The sequence below is a fragment of the Aquarana catesbeiana genome, linkage group LG04 (assembly GCF_042186555.1).
Source record: "Aquarana catesbeiana isolate 2022-GZ linkage group LG04, ASM4218655v1, whole genome shotgun sequence".
Taxonomy (NCBI): domain Eukaryota; kingdom Metazoa; phylum Chordata; class Amphibia; order Anura; family Ranidae; genus Aquarana; species Aquarana catesbeiana.
Window position 1 is genome coordinate 587,887,300 of NC_133327.1, and position 27,236 is coordinate 587,914,535.

The following is a 27,236-nucleotide window of genomic DNA, read 5'->3' on the forward strand; positions in this document are numbered from 1 at the left end:
GCTGAGCAAATACTCTGACAAAAAATTGCAACCAGACCCATTTTATTCCCTAGCGTCTCTGTATAAAGTCATTTTCTAGTAAAAAAAACACCAATTTAAAAACTTTAAAAAGTTCCAGAAAGCTTGGTCGACAAGTGGTTAAAAAGCAGTAGAGGAGCTTTAAAACAACCCCTTACCAACCTTGGTAGCCGCAGGCACTTTGAAGCATGGTTCCTTAGGCTCCATAGTCATGCAACTTTGGATGGGTTAGATTTGGATTCGACTTTGACCAGTGATAATGGACAACTATTGCACAGCTGCTGTATATGTATAACATCCAGGTGCGAGTTTGATGTGACTTTTAGGGTTAACATTCAAGTCTATGGCCCTCAAGTTGCATGAAAGTCAGACCAAAGTAGTACATGAACTAATTTAAAAGCAGCTGTGACTAAGTCGCATAGATCTGAACAGCACTCATTGCAAAGCGTGGGGTGCAAATTGTCAGGCGACTTTGATGTCCAAAATTGCATGACAAGTTGAACAAGTGTGAATGGAACCCTAAAGTTCAGAAGCAGCACTGAAGTTGTTCAAGCCTTTATCTTAGCAAGCCAGCTCACCTTGCTTTCCCTGCCAGAGATCCTGCCCTTTGCTCACAATAAAGATTAGACGACAGGTGGTTGAGCCACTGTTGGGATGGGAAGCTGAGCAGAGGACAACTTTGAGAACGTTAGGGCTTCTGTTGTGAAGAACTCCTCCACAGTGCCTGCAGCAACATGGGTCAGTGAGAACTTGTGGTCAAGTAGTACCAAGGTCTCAGCTTTTTTTTTCCCCACCAGAAACAAAATGTAACAGGACAATAATTGATTACTCCCAGAAACATTACCATCCTTTTACACAGTGCACACTCCAATCATAACTAAATCACATTCCTCAAGACTGCATGTCCCATCATTCTTAGTGCCATTCATTTATAATACTTGGTGACAGGGGAGGGAGCTTCAGCACACAGCCTGTGCTTGACTGTCTCAGCTCTGTTCCTGAGAGGTGTATGGAAGGGGGTATGTCTCTTCCCTCCAATCAGCTCTTTTAGAGTGTAACGTCAGCCCTCCACCCCGCTTTGACAGCTCTACAAGATTTATAAATTTAGCACTTTGAACACATGTAGAAAAAAAAAAACAAATAAAAATACTACAGATACAACTTGTGTAGGAGAACGGGTTTCATTTGTGTATCACCCGAGGTCAGTCACTTCACTGGGTATAAGGATTTAAGAAGGTTCTTAGGAAGCTATCACTGCTCTTAGAGAAGGAGCAGAGATGTCTTGTGTGTTGACCTCTTGAGTTGCCCGTGCATGTGTCAGCACAGGTAGCATAACATGGGTCTGTAGTTCTCACAAAGGAGAACACACAAAATAGGTGGCAATGGCAGGATTCAGCAAGGCAAAGAAGACACCAGAGAATAAAAGTGAGGGCAGCATCCATAGAACCAGCAGAAAAAGAAAGTTTGAAAAAAAAAATTTTTATTATTTATTTTAAATGTATGGTTTTAAAACTAAAATTGATGATTGCTAAAGTATGCGAATACATGAACATTCACAGCCTGGCTACCACATCACTTAGACAACACCGATTTTAAGCATGTACATTCTATTGTAAAAAAGTTGGGGGAAGGGTAGTAAAAGTGAACTTGTCCATTTAGAAAAGGGAAAGGTAAAGACTGTTCTAAACTACATAATGTCCATTAAGAAGATAGATAGCATACCAGATTTTGCTTGCGCATATCATATGCTGTTGCTCTCGGGTTATTTATGGCTTGAGGAACAGACGAGTTACCCCGACCTAGGGCATATGGAGCAAACTGGCCAGTTGGAATGAAAGTCGGGTTCTGCTCCGCCTAGAACGGAACATCATATATTCCATATTACTCTATACATTTAAAACATTTGCTGCGATATTTCATGGCTAGCCTCATGATAAACTGACCTTCATTCTCTTCTTTTTCTCCTTTTGACGCCTCTTAAAGTTCTCCTAAAACAGATATGAAAAAGTTAAGAAATAATTGTAAATAAAACCCGTAGATCAACAGGCACAAAGTTAACTGGAGGCAAAGCTAAACCCATCGACTTAACCGATTCTCAAAGTGGTTATATTTAAGGCATGCCGTGAATAACAAACAGCTCAACCGGGATTGCAATACGAGCCTTGCTTCAGATTTTAGCATGCACACGTCGCAGGTAGGGCAACCCATTCATTCAGGGAGCAGTTGTTGAGAATGCCACCCCCACGCATCTACTAAAGTGCAGCGGAAATAGTAGCAAAACCTCAGCCATACATCATCATCCTTTCTCTTCTTGAAAATGCTGTCTTCAACCTCTCCCACTGCTAGCATGATCATCTGCACCCTCTCCAGGTTCACAAATCCGTTCTCTGTAAGGTAGCCCTACAATTTGAAAAAAGGAGGAAAAAAAAATAACATAGTTATCTTCAAAATACAACTTTTATTTTTACATTTATATACTGCCCAGACTGTTGTGGGAGCAAAGCAACAGTCATTAATAAACTGTCCTTTTAATAAACGTTTAGGAAACGCACCAATGCCCATACATACCCCAAAGTAAAGAGTCCACGCTATGTGCACCGATATATGGGCTGATGGTGTACAATAGGCTGTACAAAGTAACACAAAGCAAAAACTCTTAAGCGTGTTCTCTTAACCCAAGAAAAGTGCCAGAACTAACTTGCTGATGCTTAGACTGTAATAGCTTGTGCTACATACAGAAAGCGGTGCTGTGTTCTTGCAGCAGTATGATTGATGTACCCTCTACTGCCTGCATGGAATTGCTACCATTTAGGAGAAGACTGGCATTTTTTTTTTTTTGTATCACTGAATACAAGACTTTATCCAATAATGGAGATGGGTGGATGTTGTCACAATCACCAGTTCGGTTAAGCAAAAGAAGTCCTGTATTAATTTATCTGGCCAAATCAAATTTAAATATAGTGCCAGGAATCTTAATATATTGTAGTTCACCAGCCCTTAAAAAGGAGAAGTTAAGCCTGGGCTGTTTAGGCTGGGCTTCTCCTCTCGGTCACATGAGTGCAATTCGTTTTGCACTCCTGTGACCCGGTTTCAGCGGTGACCCGGAAGCAGCGCGTCACCCCGACTTCCCAAGTCTGGGATTTGCCAGCTGCCTTGACTGATGGCAGTCTCAGCGAGCCTCTGAGACTGCTCCAATGAGTGTGGAGGAGCAGCGCAGGAGCGATGCTGACTGAAAGTCAGCATCTCTCTGTTCGGGGAGGAGTAAGAACCAAGCCATTGGTGATGTTTGGTGGCTCAGTTCTCAGTACAGAGACGGCGGGGGACAGCTGCAGCATCCACCTAGCCAAGGAGGCGAATGCAACCAGCTGTTAAGCTGTTAATACTCTTCAAATATTTGTAAAATGTACTTGTGAATGACAATTTGTTTTCAGCAAGGAGTGCGAAGGTGAACGATTTAACTTGACAGATAGTAACCCACGTTTAAAGCGTCCGTTTTGCCATGCTTGCTTTTTTTTTTTTTTTATAAACGAAGGAGGAGAAGCTGTTAAAACGCGCGTTCAGAGGCAGTTGGACACTTTTTTCAATTGCCCCTGAACTCATTCAATGTTATCCTATGTGTCCATGTACACAGTCTTGTTTTTTGGCTTTTTTTTAGGCAGTTGCATTTAACCTTGGTTTTTCCAGAAGCCAAAAAATGGGTTCAGACGCAAAAGTTTTCCACGTTTCAGACGCCAAACGTTTATCATGCTTTCTGAGCTTGGGGAGGGTCTTTGTTATCTTCACTAAACGCTTCTAGACGCAAACGCGGCAAAACAGGCGTTTTTAAACACCGGTTTCAGCTTTTAAAAACATGTGTTCAGCAGAGTTTGCACCGGCGTCTCTAGTGCATGAAGCCTAAGCGTTTGGCTCTTGAAATGCCTCTAAACTCAGCGTCTAAACTTTTTTTGCGTTCCAAAAAAGCCTCTAAACACAACTGCCTAGAAACTACTATAAAACGACCCTTTGTACATGTACTGACAAAACAGAGGCGAGTTCAAGAGCAGTTGGAAAAAAAAAAAAAAATGCCCAACTGCTACTAAACGTCCATTTAGCAGCAGTGTACATGGGGCCTTAGAACACCTATCAAGTTTTAATGTGATCTAGGAATCATTTAGAGAGATTGCCCCTCACTTAAAGTGGATGTAAACCCTTACATTTACCCAGTGAACTGAACAGCCTCAGATGATCTATAGGGAAATTGGTTTCATCTCTGTGCAAGTTTTATTTGTATATATCTGCTGCTTGCTATATTCTCTCTCTCTCTCTGCACAACTAGACAAATGGCAATATGGACAGAAATATATCATTTTTTGTTCTCAATTGAGTACGAAAAAGTTGGAACCCCTGTCACCTTTTTAATGCCACCTGCTGAAGGTTTCTCTCACTTCCTGTCTGATAAAACCATTGTCACAATGTCAATTTACTGAGATGAAGTATTTTTAAACTAAGCTCCAGATAACTGTAGCAATAAAAAAAAAAAAAAAAAAAGAGAAGACGACGTTAAGACTTGCTATATGTGTGCCTATTTAAGCTGTTCATAAGGCTACTTTCACACAAGGGGCGGCGAGTCCATTAGCAGTAAAGCGCCACAAGTTTTAACAGCACTTTACCCTCATTTTAGCGGCGCTTTTCCCTCATTTTAGCGGCACTTTTAACCCCCGCTAACGGGCAAAGGGTTAAAAGTGCCTGTGTTGCAGCACCTCCGAAGCGCTTTTCAGGCACTTCAGAAGCACTGCCCATTCATTTCAATGGGCAGGGGCGGTGTAGGACCACTGTATACAGCGCTCCTACACCGCCCCAAAGATACTGCCTGCAGGACTTTTCCCGTCCCGCAAGCGAACCACCAGTGTGAGAGCACTTTTCAGGCTCTATTTTTAGCGCAAAAACTCCTGAAAAGCACCTCAGTGTGAAAGGGGTCTTAAGAACAGAGATATTCAGAGACCAAAAGTTGTCAAGGTACTTCATACTGCAATACTTTGTAATGTTTGAAGTGGAGAAATTCAGTAGAAATGGTAATTAAAACTCACCCCAGTCTTGTGGACCACGTTCTTATAGATGGTTACAAGACGGTCAATGGCACCCTCCCTAAGACAGAATAGCAGGTTAGCCACTTGTTACAAACTGAACATGTTCTAAAAATGAAGAAACTGAAAGATGCACCTGATTTCAAGAGAGGGCAAGTGAGGCAGAAAGTCGTTTCCAACAAAGAAACACATAAAAACCCAGTCGTCAATACTTCTTTCAAAATCGAACGGGAAAGGCAAGCTTGACATGGTCAACTCTCTCTCTAGGTACTGAAAGAGACAGATGGCCAGATTAAAGTACTATGAATTACGTTATGTACACACACACACACACACACACCAAAAAAAAAAAAAAAAAAAAAAAAAAAAAACACAACACACAAACATTTAAAAAGCACATACCTCACGCAATACATTAAGACGAATAAAAATAAACTCCTGCTCAGAGCCATGTGGAGCGTCTGCAAATTCATCATGCTAGGAAAATAAAGACATCCGTAAATTAAAACAAACAAATCTTGTCATTACTAACTATATACTGTTACCATTGTGGAAACTAACCTAAAAAGTTGAACTACATGCATAAACAAAACAATAGCAAAAACACAAAAAGTATTTACATTTTGTTTAAGCAATTAGCCTAAATATCTCAATGTGATTTGGCAACAGGATATTTAAAACTATAGTATAATTTAGCTTGGGAAAGCCAAAACAGGTGTGCTGGCAAGGAACATCCTGATAGGAGAGAGAGTGAGCAGAGAGATAACCTCATCAGTCTGGTGCTGCTCTTGCACTGTCTCCTGGCTGTAAAATGTACACTTCAGGACAGAAAAACTTTTTGCCATGTACAACAGCTCTAATATGTATTGCAACTATGCCCAGAGCAAACTATAGCCAATTTGCATTCTCCAACCAGCATTTTTTTTTCCAAAATTTGAGGGAAAAAAAAAAAAAAAAAAAAAAAAACCACTAGGAAGAAGATCGATTCAAAGCATTACCTCCCCTTTCTTCTCACGAGGCAACCCCTCACAGTTTCTCAGTTCATGTCCAATTTGTGAGCACAATGGACAGGGCTTTGGTTGATTAGGCTTAAACTCTTCTCTTATGATCGTGAAGTGAAGTTCATGAGTAGCTAGCCCAAGCATGATTAGATCAGCTAAAAAAGAAAAAATAAATAATTATGCAAATCACACAGAAAGGGAATCTATAGTCCTTTAGGGTGTAACTGCTGTCAAAGCAGATTCTTGGAAAAAAAATGTTTTTAAATAAAAATACACACACAGTTATCAAACCATATCAAAGCTGCACAGAAAACAAAACATCACTTAGGATCATCTCGCAGTTTTAGACATTTCTAAAGGCTTAACCTCATAGCAAACAATTCAACAAAACAGCTACAAGATGAAAATTAAGAAGTTTGCGGCTGGTGAAAATTTTGTCAACACCACCATTTAATTTAGGGCTGGTGTTGTGCTGAGATTTAGGAATAGCTTGATCATGTAATTTTCTGAAGCTGACCTTCTAACTGCACAGAATGCTGTAATTAATAAAAACAAGCATAAACCGCACAATGGAATTAGTTTAATCTCCACGTTATGCAAAAAGTCACAATTTACTGCTTACCGTCAGCTCCGCATAAGCAGTGATGAGTGTTTGGGTCATGATGAGGCTGTGCTGTATGCAGAAAAGAAAGAGAAACCGTTATCATGGAAAACACCATGGGGAATAATCACTCCAATGTGCAGTGCTTCATACCTCTCTGTCTTCTGATGTAATCCATAATTTTGTGCTCCCCTTCGCCTGGCGCGCTAGCATCTGATAAAATGACCTACAAAAAAAAAAAAAAGAAAAAAAAATTTAGGGAGCACTTTTACAGAGCAATGGTAATGCGATCAAGCAAACAGTGCCACTATGCTAAACTTTTAGGAACATCACCATGAATCTTTTCCAGACAGACTGAATTGGATTTTCAAAGTGTCATTTTTACCAAAGTAACCAGGAGACAGCAGAGCGTGTATAACTAATTACAGTTGTGTCCAATTGAACACATGGATTCTGGGAAACACAATAAGGCGTCATGCATCAAAAATGCCACTTTTAAAGGGCATTTGACTTTTTCTGCCTCTAAAACACACCTCCACGTTAGCCTGTGTGTCCATGCACACACAGGCTAACCTGGAGGCTTTTACAGACATTTAGAGGCAGAAAAAAAAAAAAAAAATGCATTCAGATAAAAAAACCTTCTGCCTTTAAAGCCTTATGTCATGCATTAAACAGGTGTTCCATTAGGGCAAACATTCATTTGAATAGGCTCCAAAATGCACAACAGCCCTAACTACATACCTGTACTGTATTTGCTAACACAATGCTACTGTGCATTTTGGTGTACTGCAACATGCCTTGGTGTGATGTGCAAAATCAACAGCACTAAAAAGAACTGTAGCCAAGTTTCCATAAAGCATGTGTGTTACCGTAAATGCACATATGTGAAGTTGGCTTTACAAGAAAGATTTCACATAAGAGATACAAGTTTTCAAGACATCTCAGATCTCCTAAGGTATGATGTTCTACAGAAATTGGTGTAAATTGGTGAACTCATTGCAAGCTTTGCCAGTGTCCAGTCACCTGAAGGTAGCAGTCTAATATCCAGCCTGTGTCTTACTCTAAGATTACGGGATCATGCTTATAATAAACCAAAGCTAACAAAAAGGAATCCCCCCTCCAGGTGATTGACCACAAGATTCTTAAAATTATCCTCCAGAACTTTCCCTGGGGATACAATACAAAAAACAAACAGACAGACACACTTGAGATATTTGTGCACAGATCTTTGCTCTATTAAAAACACAGAAGATGCAATACTAGCTTAATTAGAAAGAGCTGGCCCTGCAAAAATAAAGTAAAAGAAGCTTACAGTAATGTTTTTCCAACCAGGGTCATTGTTAAGACGATCTGCAACATAATAGCGAAGGCATTTGGCCAGGTTGTCCATAAACTCTGTCCCCTACCAAGTTGAAAACAGTGTTACTAAACATTTAGGAGGTTTCAGGATTAGAAATACACATTGTAAATGTAAGGAATACATGAAGGATGCCATTTTATAGGCAACTTCTCAGTAAAAGTACAAGCATGCTTTGTAACAAAAAGTCCATAGATTTCTAATGTGCGCATGTAAACACTACTGCGGCCAATGGCTTCAGAAACTTAGTAAAGCTGTTAGTATTCAGCCAGCAGGCTGAATAAAAAAAATAAAAAAAAAAAATATAAGTGAGGTAGATGCATGAATCTCCAAGCCCCCCCCCCCCCCCGCCAGGACATTATTTTTTGACAGTGGGGACTCTCAGCTGTTAAAACACACTGACCAGTGCTGCAGTCCACTGGCCGCTAAACAGCAGGCTCGTACATCAGAAGCCAATCGAATGGGGAGGTCTACACAAAAATTGAAATTCAGCTGGCCCCTACTGAACCAACCAAAATTCAATCCGTGCGTAGCCAGTTATAGTATGGAGCTGTGGGGCACGGTGGGCAGGTCCAAAAAAAAAAAATAAAGTACACTTTGTTTGAAAGTACACTTACCCTTTAAAAGGAGAACAAAACAAGGGAAAAAAAAAGTAAGAACTATACTGTAAAATGGTATTGGCCAACAAACTATTGGCTGGAGCACACAAATAGAGAGTAAGCTCAACCGTGTTGGAGCTGCCCTTGCACAATATTGCAGGTAGGATTCTGGAACTTGAGGAACAGTCAAGTTTTAGGGCTAGATCACTTTCGTACAGTGGTTCTCAACTCCTGTCCTCAGGACCCACCAACAAGCCAGGTTTGCAAGATAACTGAAATACATCACAGGTGATATAATTTGATGCTCAGTGATTGCAGTATTTTAGTCTGCATCTCCCAAAGGTAATACTTAAAATCTGGTCTGTTAGTGGGTCCTGAGGACAGGAGTCGAGAACCACCGCTTTAGTAGATAACTCATTTTTGAAGCCAAGGTAAATTTAGTGCTTTGAGAACAAGCTGCCAAATCTTAAACCTACTATGCAGCTTACTTACAGGTGTAATACAGTTGCTATCAAATCGCTCCTTTATCTCTTCAGGAGGCAAATGACCACCTGTTAAAACAAAACCAATGTGTTAAAAGAAGCATTTCTGGAAAATTGTTCAAGGTGGACATAAATATCTGAGAAATTCAGCGCATATTTAAAGGAAACCTGTACTAAAAAGCATGAGATGGCTGGCATTAGTAACCCATTTTATAACATGTAAAAATTGCATGACTGTTTGGGTTTAGAAGAAGAAGAAAAGGTCCCCAGACACCAGATCAAATGTGGTTAGGCTTATATGTGAGGGACATAAGGTTATGACCCCTGCTTAATGCCCTTCTTCCAAGTACCTATACTGTATCAGTAGGATAGGTGAAAGGCACATCCTGAAAATCACAACATGAAGAAAAAAAAAAAAAAAAAAATCATTTATATGGTCCATTTGCATACCTTTAGACAGAATTTCCTCACGTATTTTCTCTTTTTCTTCTGTCAGTTCCACCCCCTCCTTGGATGCCCTAAAACGTCTTGAACGCTGTTGATTCATTTTAGCCCTAGGTGCCTACAGTATAAAAAGCAAGATTAATATCCAAATGAAATTAAATCAAAAACACCCAAAACACAAATATTAATATCCAGACTCTCTATTAAGAAGAATTTCAACTAACTTATGTGTAATTCCTAGGTTTGTAAGTAGTATGTCTCTTAAAAGGCCAAGTTCACCTTTTGGAGCATGTTGCACCTGTATTTAGGGTGTAATGTGTAACATGTTCCAGCACCTCCATACACAGCCTTCAACTTCCCCCACGGTCACAATTTGTTAATGCCCAAGCACAATTTTGCTACTTTGACATGTGGTAGTTAAACACTACATATCACAACTACTTTGTGCATTCAGGTGGATTACACCTTTTTTCTTTTTTTTTTTTTAGCACAAATTGGGCTTTCGTTTAGTAGCAGGCGATAGATATATTCTGATTTTTTTTTTTTAATTTTCAAAAGGAAAGCTGGCCCAAAATAAAAAAATGTTTACTAAATGTAGCTGTACATTTCTTGCCTCTACGAGAACCTACCACCAAAGAAAGTCTACTGCTTCCAGCGATACCACACGTGTAAGTTATGTACAACATACAACTGTATGTAATCGTAGTACAGCCCAGAAATAGTGTGCATTTTGTTGTGTTTTTTTTGTCCTACCATAACCGCTTCCATACCGGACCTATTCTGGAACTCCTCCCCTACATGTAAAAATCTTTTTTTTTTTTGCTAGAAAAATTACTCAGAAGCCCCAAACATATTTAGTAGTACCACAGCAGAATGACATTTCTAAAAAGGAAAAAGTCATTTAAAACTGATCGCGGCTGTACTGAATTGTCGGGTCTCGGCAATATAGATAAAACCCATTTGAAAATAAAAAAAAAAAATGGCATGGGTCCCCTGCCCCCCCCCCCATCCATTAGCAGGCCCTTTGGTGTGGGGGTCCTCCCAAAAGCCAAGGGATGAGGGCCTTGTCCCCATCAGCATGGGGACAAAATTGCTTTATGGGGCTACTCCAAAGCACCCTCCCCATGTTGAGGACATGTGGCCTGGTACGGTTCAGGAGGGGGCCGCTCCCTCATCCCCCTTCTTTTCCTGCGGCCTGCCATGTTGCGTGCTGGGATAAGGGTCGGGTCTGGTATGGATTTTTTTTTTTTTTTTTGGGGGGGGGGGGGGGGGGGACGATATTTAAAGGAATATTTCATTTTTATTGTTTCACTTTAAGCATTAAAAATCACTGCTCCCAAAAATCTGCATTTTTTTTAAACTTTTTTTTGCATTGGATACTGTTCGGATGTTCTGGTGCGAGGGGGTGTTCGGCTCATCCTTAGTACTTAGTAGGCAACCTCGGGCCTCCAGCTGTTTTGAAAGTACAAGTTCCATGAGACATTGCAAGACCCTGACAATCACAGGCATGACTCTAGAGGCATGATGGGATTTGTAGTTTCACCACAGCTGGAGGGCCGAGGTTGCCTACCCCTGCTCTAAGGAATAAAATGGCGACCATTGCAACTTTTTACATCACACAGTATTTGCGCAGGAATTTTTCAAACGCTTTTTTGGAATAAAACTGTTCCAAGAATTAAAAAATAAAAATGTGGGGGACTTGTCTGGGCCTTTTCAGCCGAGTTCCCAGCATTGTTGACCCTTGGAGGGTCACCAGAAATCCCCATGATCAACTTCCGGCGGCAACCGATTCGTTCTCCGGCTCGCCGATCGTACAGGCAAGCCCAGAGAAGCACCGGAAGGCATGTGGGTGTCCCCTCCCGCCACCTGTAAGAACGATCAAGCATCTTGTTCTTACGGTGCAAAGAATCGCCGGCCGAAAAAGAGGATATCTGAATGCCTGTAGCTGCAGGCATCAGTCAGATATCCCTACTCAAAGTCCAGGAGGTCATAAAAAAAAAAAAAAAAAAAAAAAAAAAACCCACACAACACAACCACACACACACACACACACACACACACACACACACTTAGAGAAATTTTTTAAAATTTTTTAAAAGAGTGACTGTGCGGGGCTCTGCCCACACAGCCAAGTCATTCAGAGGAATCTGAATGAATGTGCAACAAATCCTGTCTGCCACCACGGCAGACAGCTTGTAGTTCTCAATAAAATGTGAGTGCCGCTGAGCACTTAGAGAGCTTTCAAACAGTACGCCCATACACATCTGCCTCTTCTAGAATAAGAGTGATCTGTGCATGGCTATCGTTACACATGCCCCATATATGGGCAGATCTTCCATCTCAAGTGTGAAAATCAGATTGTGCCAACAAATGGCAATTAGAAACCCTAAAATAAAACAAATCAGACACTTACCACACCATCAATGGCCATGTACAGCAACCTTCTTGGTCTCACAATGTTAAATAATCTGTCAATATACTCGAAAATGGCAACCATCATCTCATCCTCATTTTTAGGGGCTGGTCTGAAATTTTACAGAAGATATGTTTAACTGTAGTTACTGTACATTTTCTTTCCCAGGCATATGAAAAAATAAACATTACTTACTTATCCTCAGGATGGGTACAAGGATGAATGATGCCATTCATGTCCAAGTACAAGTTGTCAAATTCCACATCATTAGGATTAGGTTTACTTGTATCCACTGGGATCTTGATGCCATTGCATTCTTTAGGCTGAAAAACAGATTTTCGGTTATTCACCAGTAAATGACAGATTTGTTTTAGATTTATCAAGGGACAAAAAAAAAAAAGAAAACACAAACACAATCCAATATGCAGTTGGTAACAGGACTACAGATTCTTCCTGGTAACTTTGCTATCCGAGTCCATTCAAAGCAGAACTAAAAAAAGGCAAAAACTTTAAAACCCCTGTAAGGATAGTCTTAGTTGTCTAAAACGACCCCGCCTGAACACAGACTGCAGAGGAGATTAGGAGGCAATGTGACGCCGCTCCTAATGTTCTGAGAATCGTGTCACAATTGAATGCAAAAATGTTACAATTAAAGTATAACTAATGGCATTTTTTTTTTTAAGTTTTGGATAGAGTGGCGCTAGATTAGAACACCTGCCAGGTTTTATTGCTGTCAGTTTGTCCTGTGTACCATTATCATTGAAAGTAAAAAATTCCACATTTTGGGTTGTCCCTAGAAAAGTAACAGGGGAAACTTCCAATGGGGACAACTAGTTCTGGTGACCCAGGGCAAGGAATAAACTTAATTTGCAGGTATTTCCTCTCATGTCCTGTTTGGGCTATGGGACAGGAAGTGAGGGGAAATCTCCACAATGGGAAACAGATGGCAGAAAGAAAACGGACAGGGGTTATATCCCTTCCTTTCTCTATCCAAAATGAAGGGTTTCCTACAGTTCTACTTTAGGATTACAAAACTTATTACAACCCTACAAAGGTCAATAACCTCCAAACGTCCACAGACAAATACTACATGCATAATCCCCGTATTCCTAAGGGAGGGAGTCACCAGTACAATAACAAACACTACAATGATAAAAGCATGGTTTAGACACAGCCACCCCCAAACTGCTCTTAACCATCTCAATACAGGGCACTTAACCCCCCTCCTGCTCAGGTCAATTTTCAGTGCCGTCACACTTTAAATGACAATTGCGTGGTCAAGCAACACTGTACCCACAGGAAATTTTTATCATTTTTTTCCCCACACAAATTAGAGCTCTCTTTTGGTGGTATTTCATCACCACTGGGGTTTTATTTTTTTGCAAATAAGTTATTTTTCTTCGTAAATTTTTACCAAAATGTATACTGCTACATTTCTTTGTTAAAATAACCCAAATCAGGGCATATCATTTGGTCTGTGTGAAAAGCTGAGTTAGACTTACCGGTAACTCCTTTTCTGAGAGTCTTCCAGGACAGCCCATGAGACCTTGGGCTCCTCCTACCAGGACAGGAAACACGTCACCCCCACCAGATAAAAGGGCGGTCCTCCAGGCCCATGTCAGTATTCTCAAGAACCGTAGGACCCTGCAAAACATATGCATAATACACATAACTTCAGACAATACCGGGTGGGAATCCGGCTGTCCTGGAAGACTCTCAGAAAAGGAGTTACCGGTAAGTCTAACTCAGCTTTTCTCCAAGCGTCTTCCAGGACAGCCCATGAGACGATGAGCCAGAACTTACCAGTCTAGGGAGGGACAACTGCCTGAAGGACCTTACGACCAAACGCCTGCTCCTGAGCTGATAGGAGATCCAGGCGATAATGTTTAATGAAGGTCGAGTAACTGGACCAAGTGGCAGCCCTGCAAATTTGTTCCGGTGAGGCACCAGCCCTCTCAGCCCAAGACGTAGACAAGGCTCTAGTTGAGTGCGCAGTAACAAAAGGTGTAGGGACCTCCCTAATTTTGTAAGCTTCCAAGATGGCTTGCTTTATCCATCTAGCCAATGTGGCTTTAGATGCACTATTCCCCTTGTGAACTCCAGAAAAGGACAAACAAGGCATCAGTTTTCCTAAAGGTCTTCGTGACCTCAAGATAGACCAAGAGAATCCTTCTTACATCTAGGAAACTAAATTTTCTTTCTAAGTCGCCCTGTGGCGAACTACAAAAGGTTGGCAATACAATGTTCTGAGATCGGTGGAATGTACTTGCCACCTTGGGCAAAAAACCTGGATCGGTTCGTAACACAACTCGATCTTCAAAAATCGTGAGGAAGGGCTCCCTAACTGATAGGGCCTGCAACTCACTTACCCTACGAGCTGAGGTAACAGCTATAAGGAACACAGTTTTTAATGTAAGTAACTCAACTGACATACTTTCCAGAGGTTCAAACGGAAATTCTACCAGAGTTTGAAGTACTAGGGACAGATCCCACGTTGGACAACTTCTCACCACTACTGGTCTGGCCCTAGAGATAGATTTGAAAAATCTGGCTATAGTGGGATTTTCCAGGAGAGAAAACTGGAGGAACACACTAATAGCTGCCGCCTGTACCTTTAAGGTACTAACAGAAAGACCTTTGTCGACACCCTCTTGGAAAAATTCCAAAATAGACGGAATATCATGAGCTAATCTATCATTTTCAGATAACCATGAGTTAAACCTTTTCCAAACTTTGGAATATATGGCTCTAGTAACTGGCTTCCTGCAATTCACGAGAGTCCTGACTACTTTGTCAGAGAACCCTTGGGCGCTCAGTATCTTTTCTTCAGATACCAGGCCGTTAAGTTTAAGGAAACCACCTGAGGGTGTGATACTGGACCCTGCAATAATAGGTCTTCCCTTTTCGGAAGACTCCACGGAGGCTCTGAAACCAGAGACTGTAGCAGGGAAAACCATGGCCTCTTGGGCCAAAACGGGGCAATTAGAATCAGATCTGTCTCTTCCAGCCGAAACTTCCGGAGGACTACTGGAATCAGCCTGATTGGCGGAAAGGCATAACATAGGCCTGGAGGCCACGGGTTTGCCAGAGCATCGATCCCCAAGGCTTGGTCTGCCGGGTTCATGGAAAAGAATATCTCCGTCTTGCGGTTGTTTCGGTTTGCGAACAAATCCGCTACCGGATAACCCCATCTCTTGGTGAGGTCTGCAAAGACTTCGGGATGAAGGGACCAGTTGTCTCGGTCTATCCTGTGACGGCTGAGATAATCTGCCAGGCAATTGTTTTTCCCCTTCAGATGTACAGCAGAAATGGAGGCTAGATTCCCCTCTGCCCATGAAAGGATCTCCTGGGCAATGGACTGAAGCCTCCGGCTTCTCGTGCCTCCCTGCTTGTTGATATACGCAACTGTCGCTATATTGTCTGACAGGATTTGGAGGTTGTGACCCCTGACCTCCATCTGAAAAGACTGGAGGGCTCTCTGGACTGCAAGCAGCTCTCTTTGATTGGATGAGGCCCTTGCCTCCTCTGGGGACCACTCTCCCTGTGCTACTGCATTGCTGAGGTGGGCCCCCCATCCCCAGGAACTCGCATTCGTGGTAATCCTTCGGGAAATGGGAAAGGACCATGGGAGACCTCCTGCTAGGTGCTGACCAGCTCTCCACCACCACAGGCTTCTTTTTATCCTGTTGGGAAGCCAGATCCTTGACTCCAGGGACCTTACGTCCCCGTCCCAGTTTCTTAAAAGAAACCTTTGTAACGGACGCTGACGGAGTCTCGCCCATGGACTGCGGGAAAACATGAGGTCATAAGACCCACTGCCCTCGACACCTGTCTCAGAGAGACCGACTGGTTGGTCTGCAATGTTGACATAGTCTGGAACACTTTGGTAATCTTCTCCTGAGGAAGAAAAACTCTTTGGTTCACGGAGCAAAAATCGTAACCCAGATAAGTTACTTTCTGGGCCGGAATCAAGGACGATTTTTCTTTGTTTATTAGCCAGCCTAGGGACTGTAAGAAGTCCTGTACAGCCTGGAGATCTTCCAACAGCCTTTGGTATGATTTTGCCACTATCAGGAGGTCGTCTAAGTAAGGGATAACCGTTATTGCCTTTAATCTTCCCCCAGCGCTTCCCCCAACACCTTCATAAAGATGCGTGGGGCTGAGGAAAGACCAAAGGGGAGGGCCTGAAATTGAAAATGTCGGGTCCCCATACCCGTCTTCACTGCCAATCTCAAAAACTTTTGGAAGGCTGGATGGATAGGGATGTGAAGATAAGCATCCCTTAAGTCCAACGTGGCCATAAAGCAGTTTGGGTATATTAGGTTTTTGATTGTAAAAACCGTCTCCATACGGAAATGCTTGTATCTGATGGACTTGTTTAAGGTCCGGAGATTCAGGATAAGTCGAAACTTTCCTGCCGGCTTTCTGACCACAAATACATGGGAATAGAATCCCTTGCCCCGCTCCGATCGAGGAACAGGAATCAGGACTTTTTGATCTAATAAGTCTCCGATCTGGAGACCCAGAGCCCTCGCTTTCTCCCGATCTTGTGGAGGAAATGTGACCAACAAACGTTCTGGTGGTTGGTGAACAAACTCCAGCCTGTACCCGTTGGTCACTAGGTCCAGGACGAAGGGGCTCAGAGTGACTGCTGCCCACTGTGGGATGAAGGCCCTCAATCTCCCTCCCACCGGGGAACACAAGTCACTGCGGCTTGGCGGGCTGTTGAGGAGGGTTAAATAGCACTCCCCCTTTGCCTCTGCCTTTGTGCCCAGTCCAATGCTTTTTCGGCCTGCTGTCCTTTTCTCTAGGACTCTGTTGCCTGTTTTGGCCACGAAAAAATTTTCTGGCTGTCTGAACTCTCTTTCTCTCTGGAAACGCCTTTTTCTTATCAGCCGTGCGTTCCAGTGCCTCCTGTAGACCTGGGCCAAATAAATGATCGCCAGTTAAAGGAAGGCCACAAAGGCGCAACTTGGAGGCCGAGTCCCCTGACCAGGTCTTAAGCCAAAGGCTTCTCCTGGCCGAGTTCACTAGAGCCGAAGTCCTGGCTGACATTCTTACCGACTCAGCGGAAGAATCTGCCAAAAAACCCACTGCCTGAAATAGGAGAGGAAAAGACTTTAAAATTTGCTCTCTGGAGGTACCTGCTGACAGATGTGACTGAATCTGAGTCAACCAAACCTCCAGATTTCTGGCCACACAAGTGGAAGCCAAAGCTGGTTTCAGGTTTCCAACTGCTGAGTCCCAGGCTCTGTGGAGAAGGATATCCCCCCTCTTGTCCATCGGATCCTTAAGCGTACCCATATCATCAAACGCCAGGTCCGAGTTTTTTGAAACTTTTGAAAGAGGTGCGTCTAACTTGGGATTCTTATTCCATGGCTGCGCAGTGTCCTCATCAAAAGGAAACCTCCTTTTTAGGTTACTAGAGAAGAATGGTTTTCTCTCAGGATTATCCCATTCCAGTTTAATAGTATCAACCAAAGAACTATGAACTGGAAACACTCTTGATTTTCTCTTATGTAATCCCTTATACATAAGATCATGTTTGGATAACTGAACCTCTTCCTCTTTTAATTCAAGGGTAGTATAGATAGCCTTTAATAAGTCATCTACATCCTCAACAGATAACTTAAATCTTGAGCCTCGAGTGGATTCTCTATCTCTGGGCTCTGTATCTGACCCTGATTCTTCCAGAGAAGAACGGGTAGATCTGACCTCAGCCTCAGAGTCTTCACTCTCTGCCTGCGGAGTGCTTACTGACGCCTTCAGTGAAGACGGACTCTCTGCTGGAGTCTGGAGCTTGTCAATAAGCGTTCTAAAGGAAGGTGGACGCAAGCTCATCCCTAACAGAAGTAAGCATCTTCTGGCACAAGGCAACCGGGTCATCCTTTACTAGGCCTTCTATACAGGTGCGACAAACTGCTTTGCTCCATGAGGAGCTCAATTTGTTTGCGCAAACCGCACATTTCCTTTTAAGTGGCTGCGCTTGGGCCTTGTCCTGAGTCTTGGTCTGCAAGACAAAATAAATGACCCACAATGTAATTAAAGCCACACAATCACTCCGTAACACCACGTGCAGGAGGGAGGAAATGTGTCCCCTTACACCCACTACTACAGAGGGGGGAGGGGAAGGGAACACTCACAGGGATAGTAAGGTGGTGACAGAACACCCCAGGCTTACCTGTGAGGTGCTGGTGTTGGGAACTGCATCCGCTGCCTGTGCAGGTACTGCAGGAGGATCCATTCTGCCCCTCTTGGTCATCCACAGCCTGGCTGCTTAACACCAAGAAACACCAGCAGCCAGCGTTCTCTGTTCGCGCCGTTTGTGAAGACTGGAACCTCGTCTCCGCCGCCCGATGATGATGTCATATGCCCCGGAAGTAACCCTCTCCAGGCACTTCCTGTGGGCCAGTTTGGAGCGCAATAGCTCCGCCCCCTCGAACGCTGCGGCTTCCTCCATTCCTTGCTCAGATCAGCCAGGCTGTCGGCAGGGAAGGACAACCGAAGCTCAGCTGAGCTAGAATGCACTGCGCTAGGGGCACGACCTCACACCGGTCCTGGCCCTCTCCAGGCACTGAGGACAGAGAACAGCAACACAGCCAACCTCCCCAGCGGTGTGCTGCTTCTGGCAGAGGAAGAGGTAAGTGATATGCCCCAGAAAAAAGCCATACAAAGCCCCTGCTTATAAGGCCTATGGGAGCAGGTTCCATGAACATGTTACCCCCCGTCCGGAGGAAACACAAATAACTGACATGGGCCTGGAGGACCGCCCTTTTATCTGGTGGGGGTGACGTGTTTCCTGTCCTGGTAGGAGGAGCCCAAGGTCTCATGGGCTGTCCTGGAAGACGCTTGGAGAAAGTTAGTCTACAAGCTTTGGTACCAATCATTGAAAATTGATCAGTCCTGATGTACTAGCGGTCTAATTTCTGGAGGCCCCTAAAATGCCAGGACAGTACAAATGGCACATGCACTCAACGTCTTTGGTTGACCATGGAGAGGCCTGTCCTGAGTGGAACCTGCCCTGTTAATTCGCTGTATGGTCTTGGCAACCATGCTGCAGCTCAGTTTCAGGGTCTTGGCAATCTTCTTATAGCCTAGGCCATCTTTATGTAGAGCAACAATTCTTTTTTTCAGATCTTCAGAGAGTTCTTTGCCATGGAGGTGCCATGTTAAACTTCCAGTGACCAGTAAGAGCTATAACACCAAATTTAACACACCTGTGACCTTGTAACACTAACGAATTACATGACGCCAGGGAGGGAAAATGGCTAATTGGGCCCAGTTTGGATATTTTCACTTAGGAGTGTACTCACTTTTGTTGCCAGCGATTAATTACTGTGTGTCGAGTTATTTTGAGGGGACAACAAATTTACACTGTTATACAAGCTGTACACTCACTACTTTAAATTGTAGCAAAGTGTCATTTCTTCAGTGTTGTCACATGAAAAGATATAATAAAATATTTACAAAAATGTGAGGGGTGTACTCACTTTTGTGAGATACTGTACATATTCATTCTAGTAGAGGCCCAAGAATAAAATGGTGGGTTTTGCAATTATTTATGTCACACACTTTTTGCGCAGCGGTTTTTCAAATGCAATTTTTTTGGGGGGAGAAAACACTTTATTGCACACAAACAATATGATACCCAATTCTTTGGTAAAATATGGTATTGCGCCAAGTAGACACCAAACATATCACACTTTAAAATTGCACACTCTGGAACAATCCCAACTACCCAGAGCTGACTAAATTGCAGGGTTTCTCCCTTTGGTCAAGAATAGGCATCTGGCTCTTTAACCACTTGAGCCCCGGACCATTATGCTGCCTAAGGACCAGAGGTCTTTTTCCAATTTGGCACTGCGTCGCTTTAACTGCTAATTGCGCGGTCATGCAATGCTGTACCCAAACGAAATTTGCGTCCTTTTCTTCCCACAAATAGAGCTTTCTTTTGATGGTATTTGATCACCTCTGCAGTTTTTATTTTTTGCGCTATAAACGGAAAAAGACCGAAAATTTTGAAAAAAAATGATATTTTCTACTTTTTGTTATAAAAAAAATCCAATAAACTAAATTTTAGTCATACATTTAGGCCAAAATGTATTCGGCCACATGTCTTTGGTAAAAAAAAAAAAAAATGTCAATAAGCATATATTTATTGGTTTGCGCAAAAGTTATAGCGTCTACAAACTAGGGTACATTTCTGTAATTTACACAGCTTTTAGTTTATGACTGCCTATGTCATTTCTTGAGGTGCTAAAATGGCAGGGCAGTACAAAACCCCCCCCAAATGACCCCATTTTGGAAAGTAGACACCCCAAGGAAATTGCTGAGAGGCATGTTGAACCCATTGAATATTTATTTTTTTTGTCCCAAGTGATTGAATAATGACAAAAAAAAAAAAAAAAAAATATTTACAAAAAGTTGTCACTAAATGATATATTGCTCACACAGGCCATGGGCCTATGTGGAATTGCACCCCAAAATACATTCAGCTGCTTCTCCTGAGTATGGGGATACCACATGTGTGGGACTTTTTGGGAGCTTGTACGGGGCCCCAAAAACCAAGCACCGCCTTCAGGATTTCTAAGGGTGTAAATTTTTGATTTCACTCTTCACTGCCTATCACAGTTTCGGAGGCCATGGAATGCCCAGGTGGCACAAAACCCCCCCAAATGACCCCATTTTGGAAAGTAGACACCCCAAGCTATTTGCTGAGAGGCATGGTGAGTATTTTGCAGCTCTCATTTGTTTTTGAAAATGAAAAAAGACAAGAAAACATTTTTTTTTTTTTCTTTTTTCAATTTTCAAAACTTTGTGACAAAAAGTGAGGTCTGCAAAATACTCACTATACCTCTCAGCAAATAGCTTGGGGTGTCTACTTTCCAAAATGGGGTCATTTGGGGGGGGGTTTGTGCCACCTGGGCTTTCCATGGCCTCCGAAACTGTGATAGGCAGTGAAGAGTGAAATCAAAAATTCACGCCCTTAGAAAGCCTGAAGGCGGTGCTTGGTTTTCGGGGTCCCGTACGCGGCTAGGCTCCCAAAAAGTCTCACACATGTGGTATCCCCGTACTCAGGAGAAGCAGCAGAATGTATTTTGGGGTGTAATTTCACATATTCCCATGGCATGTTTGAGCAATATATCATTTAGTGACAACTTTGTGCAAAAAAAAAAAAAAAAAAAAAATTGTCTCTTTCCCGCAACATAAAATATTCCATGGACTCGACATGCCTCTCAGCAAATAGCTTGGGGTGTCTACTTTCCAAAATGGGGTCATTTGGGGGGGGTTTGAACTGTCCTGGCATTTTATGCACAACATTTAGAAGCTTATGTCACACATCACTCACTCTTCTAACCACTTGAAGACAAAGCCCTTTCTGACACTTATTGTTTACATGAAAAAGTTATTTTTTTTTGCAAAAAAATTACTTTGAACCCCCAAACATTATATATTTTTTTAAAGCAAATGCCCTACAGATTAAAATGGTGGGCGTTTCATTTTTTTTTTTTTCACACAGTATTTGCGCAGTGATTTTTCAAACGCATTTTTTGGGGAAAAAACACACTTTTTTAAATTTTAATGCACTAAAACACACTATATTGCCCAAATGTTTGATGAAATAAAAAAGATGATCTTAGGCCGAGTACATGGATACCAAACATGACATGCTTTAAAATTGCGCACAAACGTGCAGTGGCAACAAAATAAATGCATTTTTAAAAGCCTTTAAAGGTTACCACTTTAGATTTACAGAGGAGGTCTACTGCAAAAATTACTGCCCTCGATCTGACCTTCGCGGAGATACCTCACATGCATGGTGCAATTGCTGTTTACGTTTGACGACAGACCGCCGTTTGCGTTCGCCTTAGCGCGAGAGCAGAGGGCGACAGGGGTGCTTTTTTTTTTCTTTATTATTTTTTTGCTTTTTTATCTTATTTTTAAACTGTTCCTTTCATTTTTTTTTTTTTTAAATCATTTTTATCTCGGGGAATGTAAATATCCCCTATGATAGCAATAGGTAGTGACAGGTACTCTTTTTTGAAAAAATTGGGGTCTATTAGACCCTAGATCTCTCCTCTGCCCTCAAAGCATCTGATGACACCAAGATCGGTGTGATAAAATGCTTCCCCAATGGCGCTATTTACATCCGGCGAAATCTAAGTCATAAAATGCTCGTAGCTTCCGGTTTCTTAGGCCATAGAGATGTTTGGAGCCACTCTGGTCTCTGATCAGCTCTTTGGTCAGCTGGCTGAATCACCGGCTGCATTCTCAGGTTCCCTGTTGAGACAGGAGAGCCAGAGAAAAACACGGAAGACGGTGGGGGGGGGGGGGGGGGGGGGGCATTCCCTCCCACGGCTTGTAAAAGCAGTCTAGAGGCTAATTAGCCACTAGGATTGCTTTTACATGAAAGCCGACCGCTGGCTGAAAAGAATGATACCAAGATGATACCTAAACCTGCAGGCATCATTCTGGTATAACCATTCAAAGTCGTGAATGGCGTACCCGAAGACAAAAAAAGGGTTAACAATAAAGCACAGTAAACGGTAAAGTATAAAAAATTGCATACCTGAAAAGCAAACATGATAAAACATTGCAGAATAGAATACAGTAAAAAAGAGCAGAACAAGAGAGAGAGAAAGAATAGAGAGAGAGAGAACAATAAAACGACAACTATTTTTTTTTTATTTTATATATATATATTTTTTTTTTTTTTACACTTTTTTTGTAACTAACTTTTATAACGGTAACCGGTTCCAGGTTCGGGTCTCTCAAAATGCGATGGCATCTTGGGAGACCCTGTGAAAGTGTGCCCTAGTCTGTGCAATGCTGTACCCTACGCTAATACTCAACTAATGAATGGTAGCGTTTAAAACATTCACCAATGCAAAGACCAGGATTGTCAGGACAGGAGGGACAATAATAGCGGGTGTCACGCCTATATTCGCGCTTGCTGAAGACACGACATCTTTTTTGGGGGTTCGTTGGGTAGGGGTACTCGGGAGGACAAAGAAAATGCCTCTCATGCAGCCGACTGCATTTGGTTGGGGATGTGAATGGGGGAAGTACGGGCGCTGCAGAAGCGGTGGGTTCCCAATTAGGATTGGCGAATGCAGCAGGAAGGGCACTATGGGCACGACGGGCCTGTGTTTGTCTTCTTGGTGGCAGCGGGACACTACTTGTGCTTACCACCTCACCAGCTTGAACTGCACTTATGGGACTCGCCACGTCACCAAGTGTTACTGCAGTGCTGGTTTGACTACGACCGGGGTGTACTAGGCCGCTGGCGCTTGCCAGTTCAATAAAAAGCTACCAAAAAAACTGTTAGCGATCGCAGGGATCAGGCCTGACTCTGCGAACGCTGCAGTTATGCGTTAAGTGTTTTGTAAGTGACAGTGATCGATCGATACTGCACTTGGGTGGGCTGGGCCGGGCGGAGGGGCAAAATGCAGGTGCTAGCAGGTATCTGGGCTGATCCCGCTAACACTGCGTTTTTGGGAACCCTAAACTGCTGGGGACGCCAGTGTAGATCTGATCGGATCAGATATTGATCAATTCAGATACTATACCACTAAGGGAGGTGTACGGTGCGTGCGTGGGTGTTAGCGGTAATGGCGCTAATCTGACGCTGCTTGGGGCTGGTGCTTGCCAGTTCACCAAAATACTACCAAAAAAACTGTTAGCGATCGCAGGGATCAGGCCTGACTCTGCGAACGCTGCAGTTATGCGTTTAGTGTTTTGTAAGTGTCAGTGATCGATCGATACTGCACTTGGGTGGGCTGGGCCGGGCGGAGGGGCAAAACGCAGGTGCTAGCAGGTATCTGGGCTGATCCCGCTAACACTGCGTTTTTGGGAACCCTAAACTGCTGGGGACGCTAGTATAGATCTGATCGGATCAGATATTGATCCGTTCAGATACTATACCACTAAGGGAGGCGTATGCTGCGTGCGTGGGTGTTAGCGGTACTGGCGCTAATCTGACGCTGCCTGGGGCGACGCATATCACCGCCGGGCGATCAGGGGGCTAAACCTTTATTCGGTAATAAACGGCGGGTGCCCTGACACTATAAAAAAAATAAACTAACCAGCGTCACCCGTAACAGTTATACGGTGATCAGTGGTGAAAGGGTTAAAACATTTATTAGATAGTATATGGGGGTCCCTGACGCTATAAAACGCTGACGGCGAACCTATTTACCTCACTAACTAGCGTCACCAGCGACACTAATACAGCGATCAGAAAAATGATCGCTTAGTGACACTGGTGACAGGGGGTGATCAAGGGGTTAAAACTTTATTAGGGGGGTATCCTAGACCTACAGGGGGGTAATACTAACTGTCCCAACACTGTAACTGTCAAAAACTGACACCAATGCAGTAATCAGAAAAAAAAAAAAAAACTGCTGGTGTCAGTTTGTGACGGGGGGGGGAAATCGGGGTGTTTTGTGTGCCTGGCATGTTCTACTGTGTGTGTGTTGTGCACTCACATACCTGTCTTCTCTCCTCGGGCCGGAACGGAAATTACCGAGCCGAGGAGAGATGACATCATTTCCTTTGCTGCTGTTTAGCATACAGCAGCAAAGGACTGTTCTCATTGGCCGGCGGCGATCGCGAGGGGGGGGCCACGAACGGATGGCCTCCCCCTCATCTCCGATCGCCGTGGGACAAAAGACGACCGCCTCGGGCACCAGGGGGGGTCCGATCGGACCCCCCACCCGCGGAAGGCAAATCACGTATATGTACGTGATTTTGCCTGTCCGTGCCACCTTGCCGATGTAAATCGGCGTGAGGTGGTCGTCAAGTGGTTAAACAATTATACGACGGTAACGTACTCAAATCATTTGAGAATTTATGCAGGGAATTCTCTCTCGGAAACAATTCTACCAATACCTCCAACTCAGGCACGAGCTGCAAACCCAGACAAGGACTACTAGTTTAAATATCACTAAATCTTTACTGCTACAGGAGGTTCTACAGGCAAACATCCGCAGGGGTGTGATATCAAGAGCTTACTCTACATTAATATCTCAAATGTAGAACTCATTGGTCCACGGAGGTGGGTGATATAGATAAGGGACCAGTTGGATATGGCCTTAGAATGGATTCCGGTGGTGTCAGTCTCAGCATCTCATAAGCTATCACAATTATTCAGACTACATAGGTCCTACCGTACACCTATTCAATTATATGACTGGGGTAGAAGAGACTTTCCCTTATGCCTTAAGTGTACCATTCATAGGGGAGATTTCATACATATACGGCGCTGCCCAAAGCTTACCAGATATTGGACAGAGGTCACATAGACTATAACCGCTGTGGCACAAACGCCCATATCATTTACGCCCCCGGTGTGCCTCCTGGGGTCGATCGACACTGAAATGTATCCAAAAAAGGTATTTATATAATGGTAACTAGATTACTATACTTTTGGCTAGGAAACTTATAGCACGCTACTGGCTGGCGTCTAATGTGCCTACAAAGGCCCAGTGGATTGCCTATGTCAACTCTCTCCTCCTCAGGGAACAGCTGGCGCTGGGGACGCTTTACATTAACCACTTCAGCCCCAGAAAGTTTTACCCCCTTCCCGACCAGAGCACTTTTTACAATTTGGCACTGTCGCTTTAACTGGTAATTGCGCAGGCAATGCCAAATGAAACGTGCGTCCTTTTTTTTTTCCCCCACAAATAGAGCTTTCTTTTGGTGCCATTTGATCACCTCTGTCTTTTATTTTTTACGCTATACACAAAAAAAAAAAAAAAAAAAAAACACAACACACACACACCATTTTACTTTTTGCTATAATATCCCCAAAAATGTTTAAAAAACAAAAAAAAAAAACACAAAAACGTCTTCATCAGTTTAAGCCAATATATATTCTACTTTTTTTTTCACTAATAATGGCAGTGACATGTGAATTTTAGTAGTATTGCAATGGACAGATCAGACACTTGACACATTTAAAAATGCACTGATTACTGTGTAAATGACACTGGTAGGGAAGGGGTTAACACTAGGGGGCAATCAAGGGGTTAAATGTGTTTTCGCTCAGTATGTTCTAACTGTGTGGGGATAAGACTGAGCAGGAGAGGAGACCTATCGCTGTTCCTAAATAGTAGGAACAGACAACATGTCTCCTCTCCTCTGACAGCACAGGGATCGGGGCCCCCACCGTGCAGCAGGCATGCACCCTCTGGCGGCTCTTAAAGGAACCCTGCACAGGGTTTCGTGCAGGGGAGCCATTCTGCCCCTGTAAATACACGAGCCGTAAAAAATAAAAAAAAATTATTTGGTGCCAGATGTATTTGTGCAGATGGGACACTAGTACTAGATGTTGGTATGGACAGGCACAGATGCACAGCCATTTACTGGCAAGCTCCATATGCTTCAGCCGCACCCCAGCCCCCCCCCCCCCCCCCCCCCCCCCCAGCTCTTATGCAGCTGAGAACAGAGTGAATGTGATCACAAAAAAAAAAATTATAATGTATTTTTATATATCTCTACAAAAATGTTTTGCCCTTCATTTCTATTTTAAACTGAATGGGTTGTCTTACAAGGTGATCATTTACAATCGCTTTAAGGAGATTCACCCTCTCCATTTGTCCCATTTACCATTATCATTGAAAGTAAAAGAAAATCCCAAATTTTTGGTTGTCCCCAGAAAAGTAAGAGGGAAAATCTTCCAAAAGGGACACCAATTCTGGTGACGTGTGGGTTATATCTTGCATGTTCTCCATATATAGTAATATTTTGGTGATCATAGTGTGATGAGAGATAGAGAGATATCCCTCTCACAGTTCCTTCACTCATGGGGATCCAACCCCTTTAAACTACTTCCCACCCGGACAATGTACATGAACGGCCGGGTGGGCGCTCTCTCCTGAGTGCATGTTCAGGAACGTCCCTCAGAAGGAGGGGGATCCCGCACAGCAGCTTGATCCCGATGCGCTCGTGTCTCCCGGATATGGCACATCTCCGATCGGCAGGAGGGCCCTGTGATTGGCGCTCCTGATCACATGACGGCCGTGTCCAATCACAGCTGTGATGTAAACACAGAGCTGGTTGCTAGGCAATCGGCTCTCCTCACACAGAAGTTGTCGGTGAGGAGGAGGAGAAGAGATCGCTGCAGCCAGCTGGTGATCAGTGAGTAGGAGTTGTTTTTTTTACAGCTTTTTACTCACTGATCACCAACCTAGTGTCACCACACAATGTCCCCAAATAATAAAAACACCTGTCCCCCAAATATGTCCCTCTAAACTC

The 27,236-nt window shown here is 43.3% G+C and overlaps 1 protein-coding gene across 1 annotated transcript in view; it reads right to left on the bottom strand.

Moving 5' to 3' along the window:
• The window catches only part of XRN2 (5'-3' exoribonuclease 2), a 70,128-nt gene that overhangs the window by 39,492 nt on the left and 3,400 nt on the right, over positions 1 to 27,236 (bottom strand). The window contains exons 2-15 of the mRNA XM_073628138.1: positions 12,174 to 12,301; positions 11,979 to 12,090; positions 9,572 to 9,683; positions 9,132 to 9,190; positions 7,996 to 8,085; positions 6,837 to 6,909; positions 6,705 to 6,755; positions 6,080 to 6,237; positions 5,484 to 5,558; positions 5,218 to 5,351; positions 5,085 to 5,142; positions 2,311 to 2,418; positions 1,962 to 2,006; positions 1,741 to 1,872 (exon numbers count right to left, since the gene is read on the bottom strand). Of these exons, the coding sequence (XP_073484239.1) occupies positions 1,741 to 1,872; positions 1,962 to 2,006; positions 2,311 to 2,418; positions 5,085 to 5,142; positions 5,218 to 5,351; positions 5,484 to 5,558; positions 6,080 to 6,237; positions 6,705 to 6,755; positions 6,837 to 6,909; positions 7,996 to 8,085; positions 9,132 to 9,190; positions 9,572 to 9,683; positions 11,979 to 12,090; positions 12,174 to 12,301 (1,335 nt within the window). The remainder of the gene's footprint in view (positions 1 to 1,740; positions 1,873 to 1,961; positions 2,007 to 2,310; positions 2,419 to 5,084; positions 5,143 to 5,217; positions 5,352 to 5,483; positions 5,559 to 6,079; positions 6,238 to 6,704; positions 6,756 to 6,836; positions 6,910 to 7,995; positions 8,086 to 9,131; positions 9,191 to 9,571; positions 9,684 to 11,978; positions 12,091 to 12,173; positions 12,302 to 27,236) is intronic.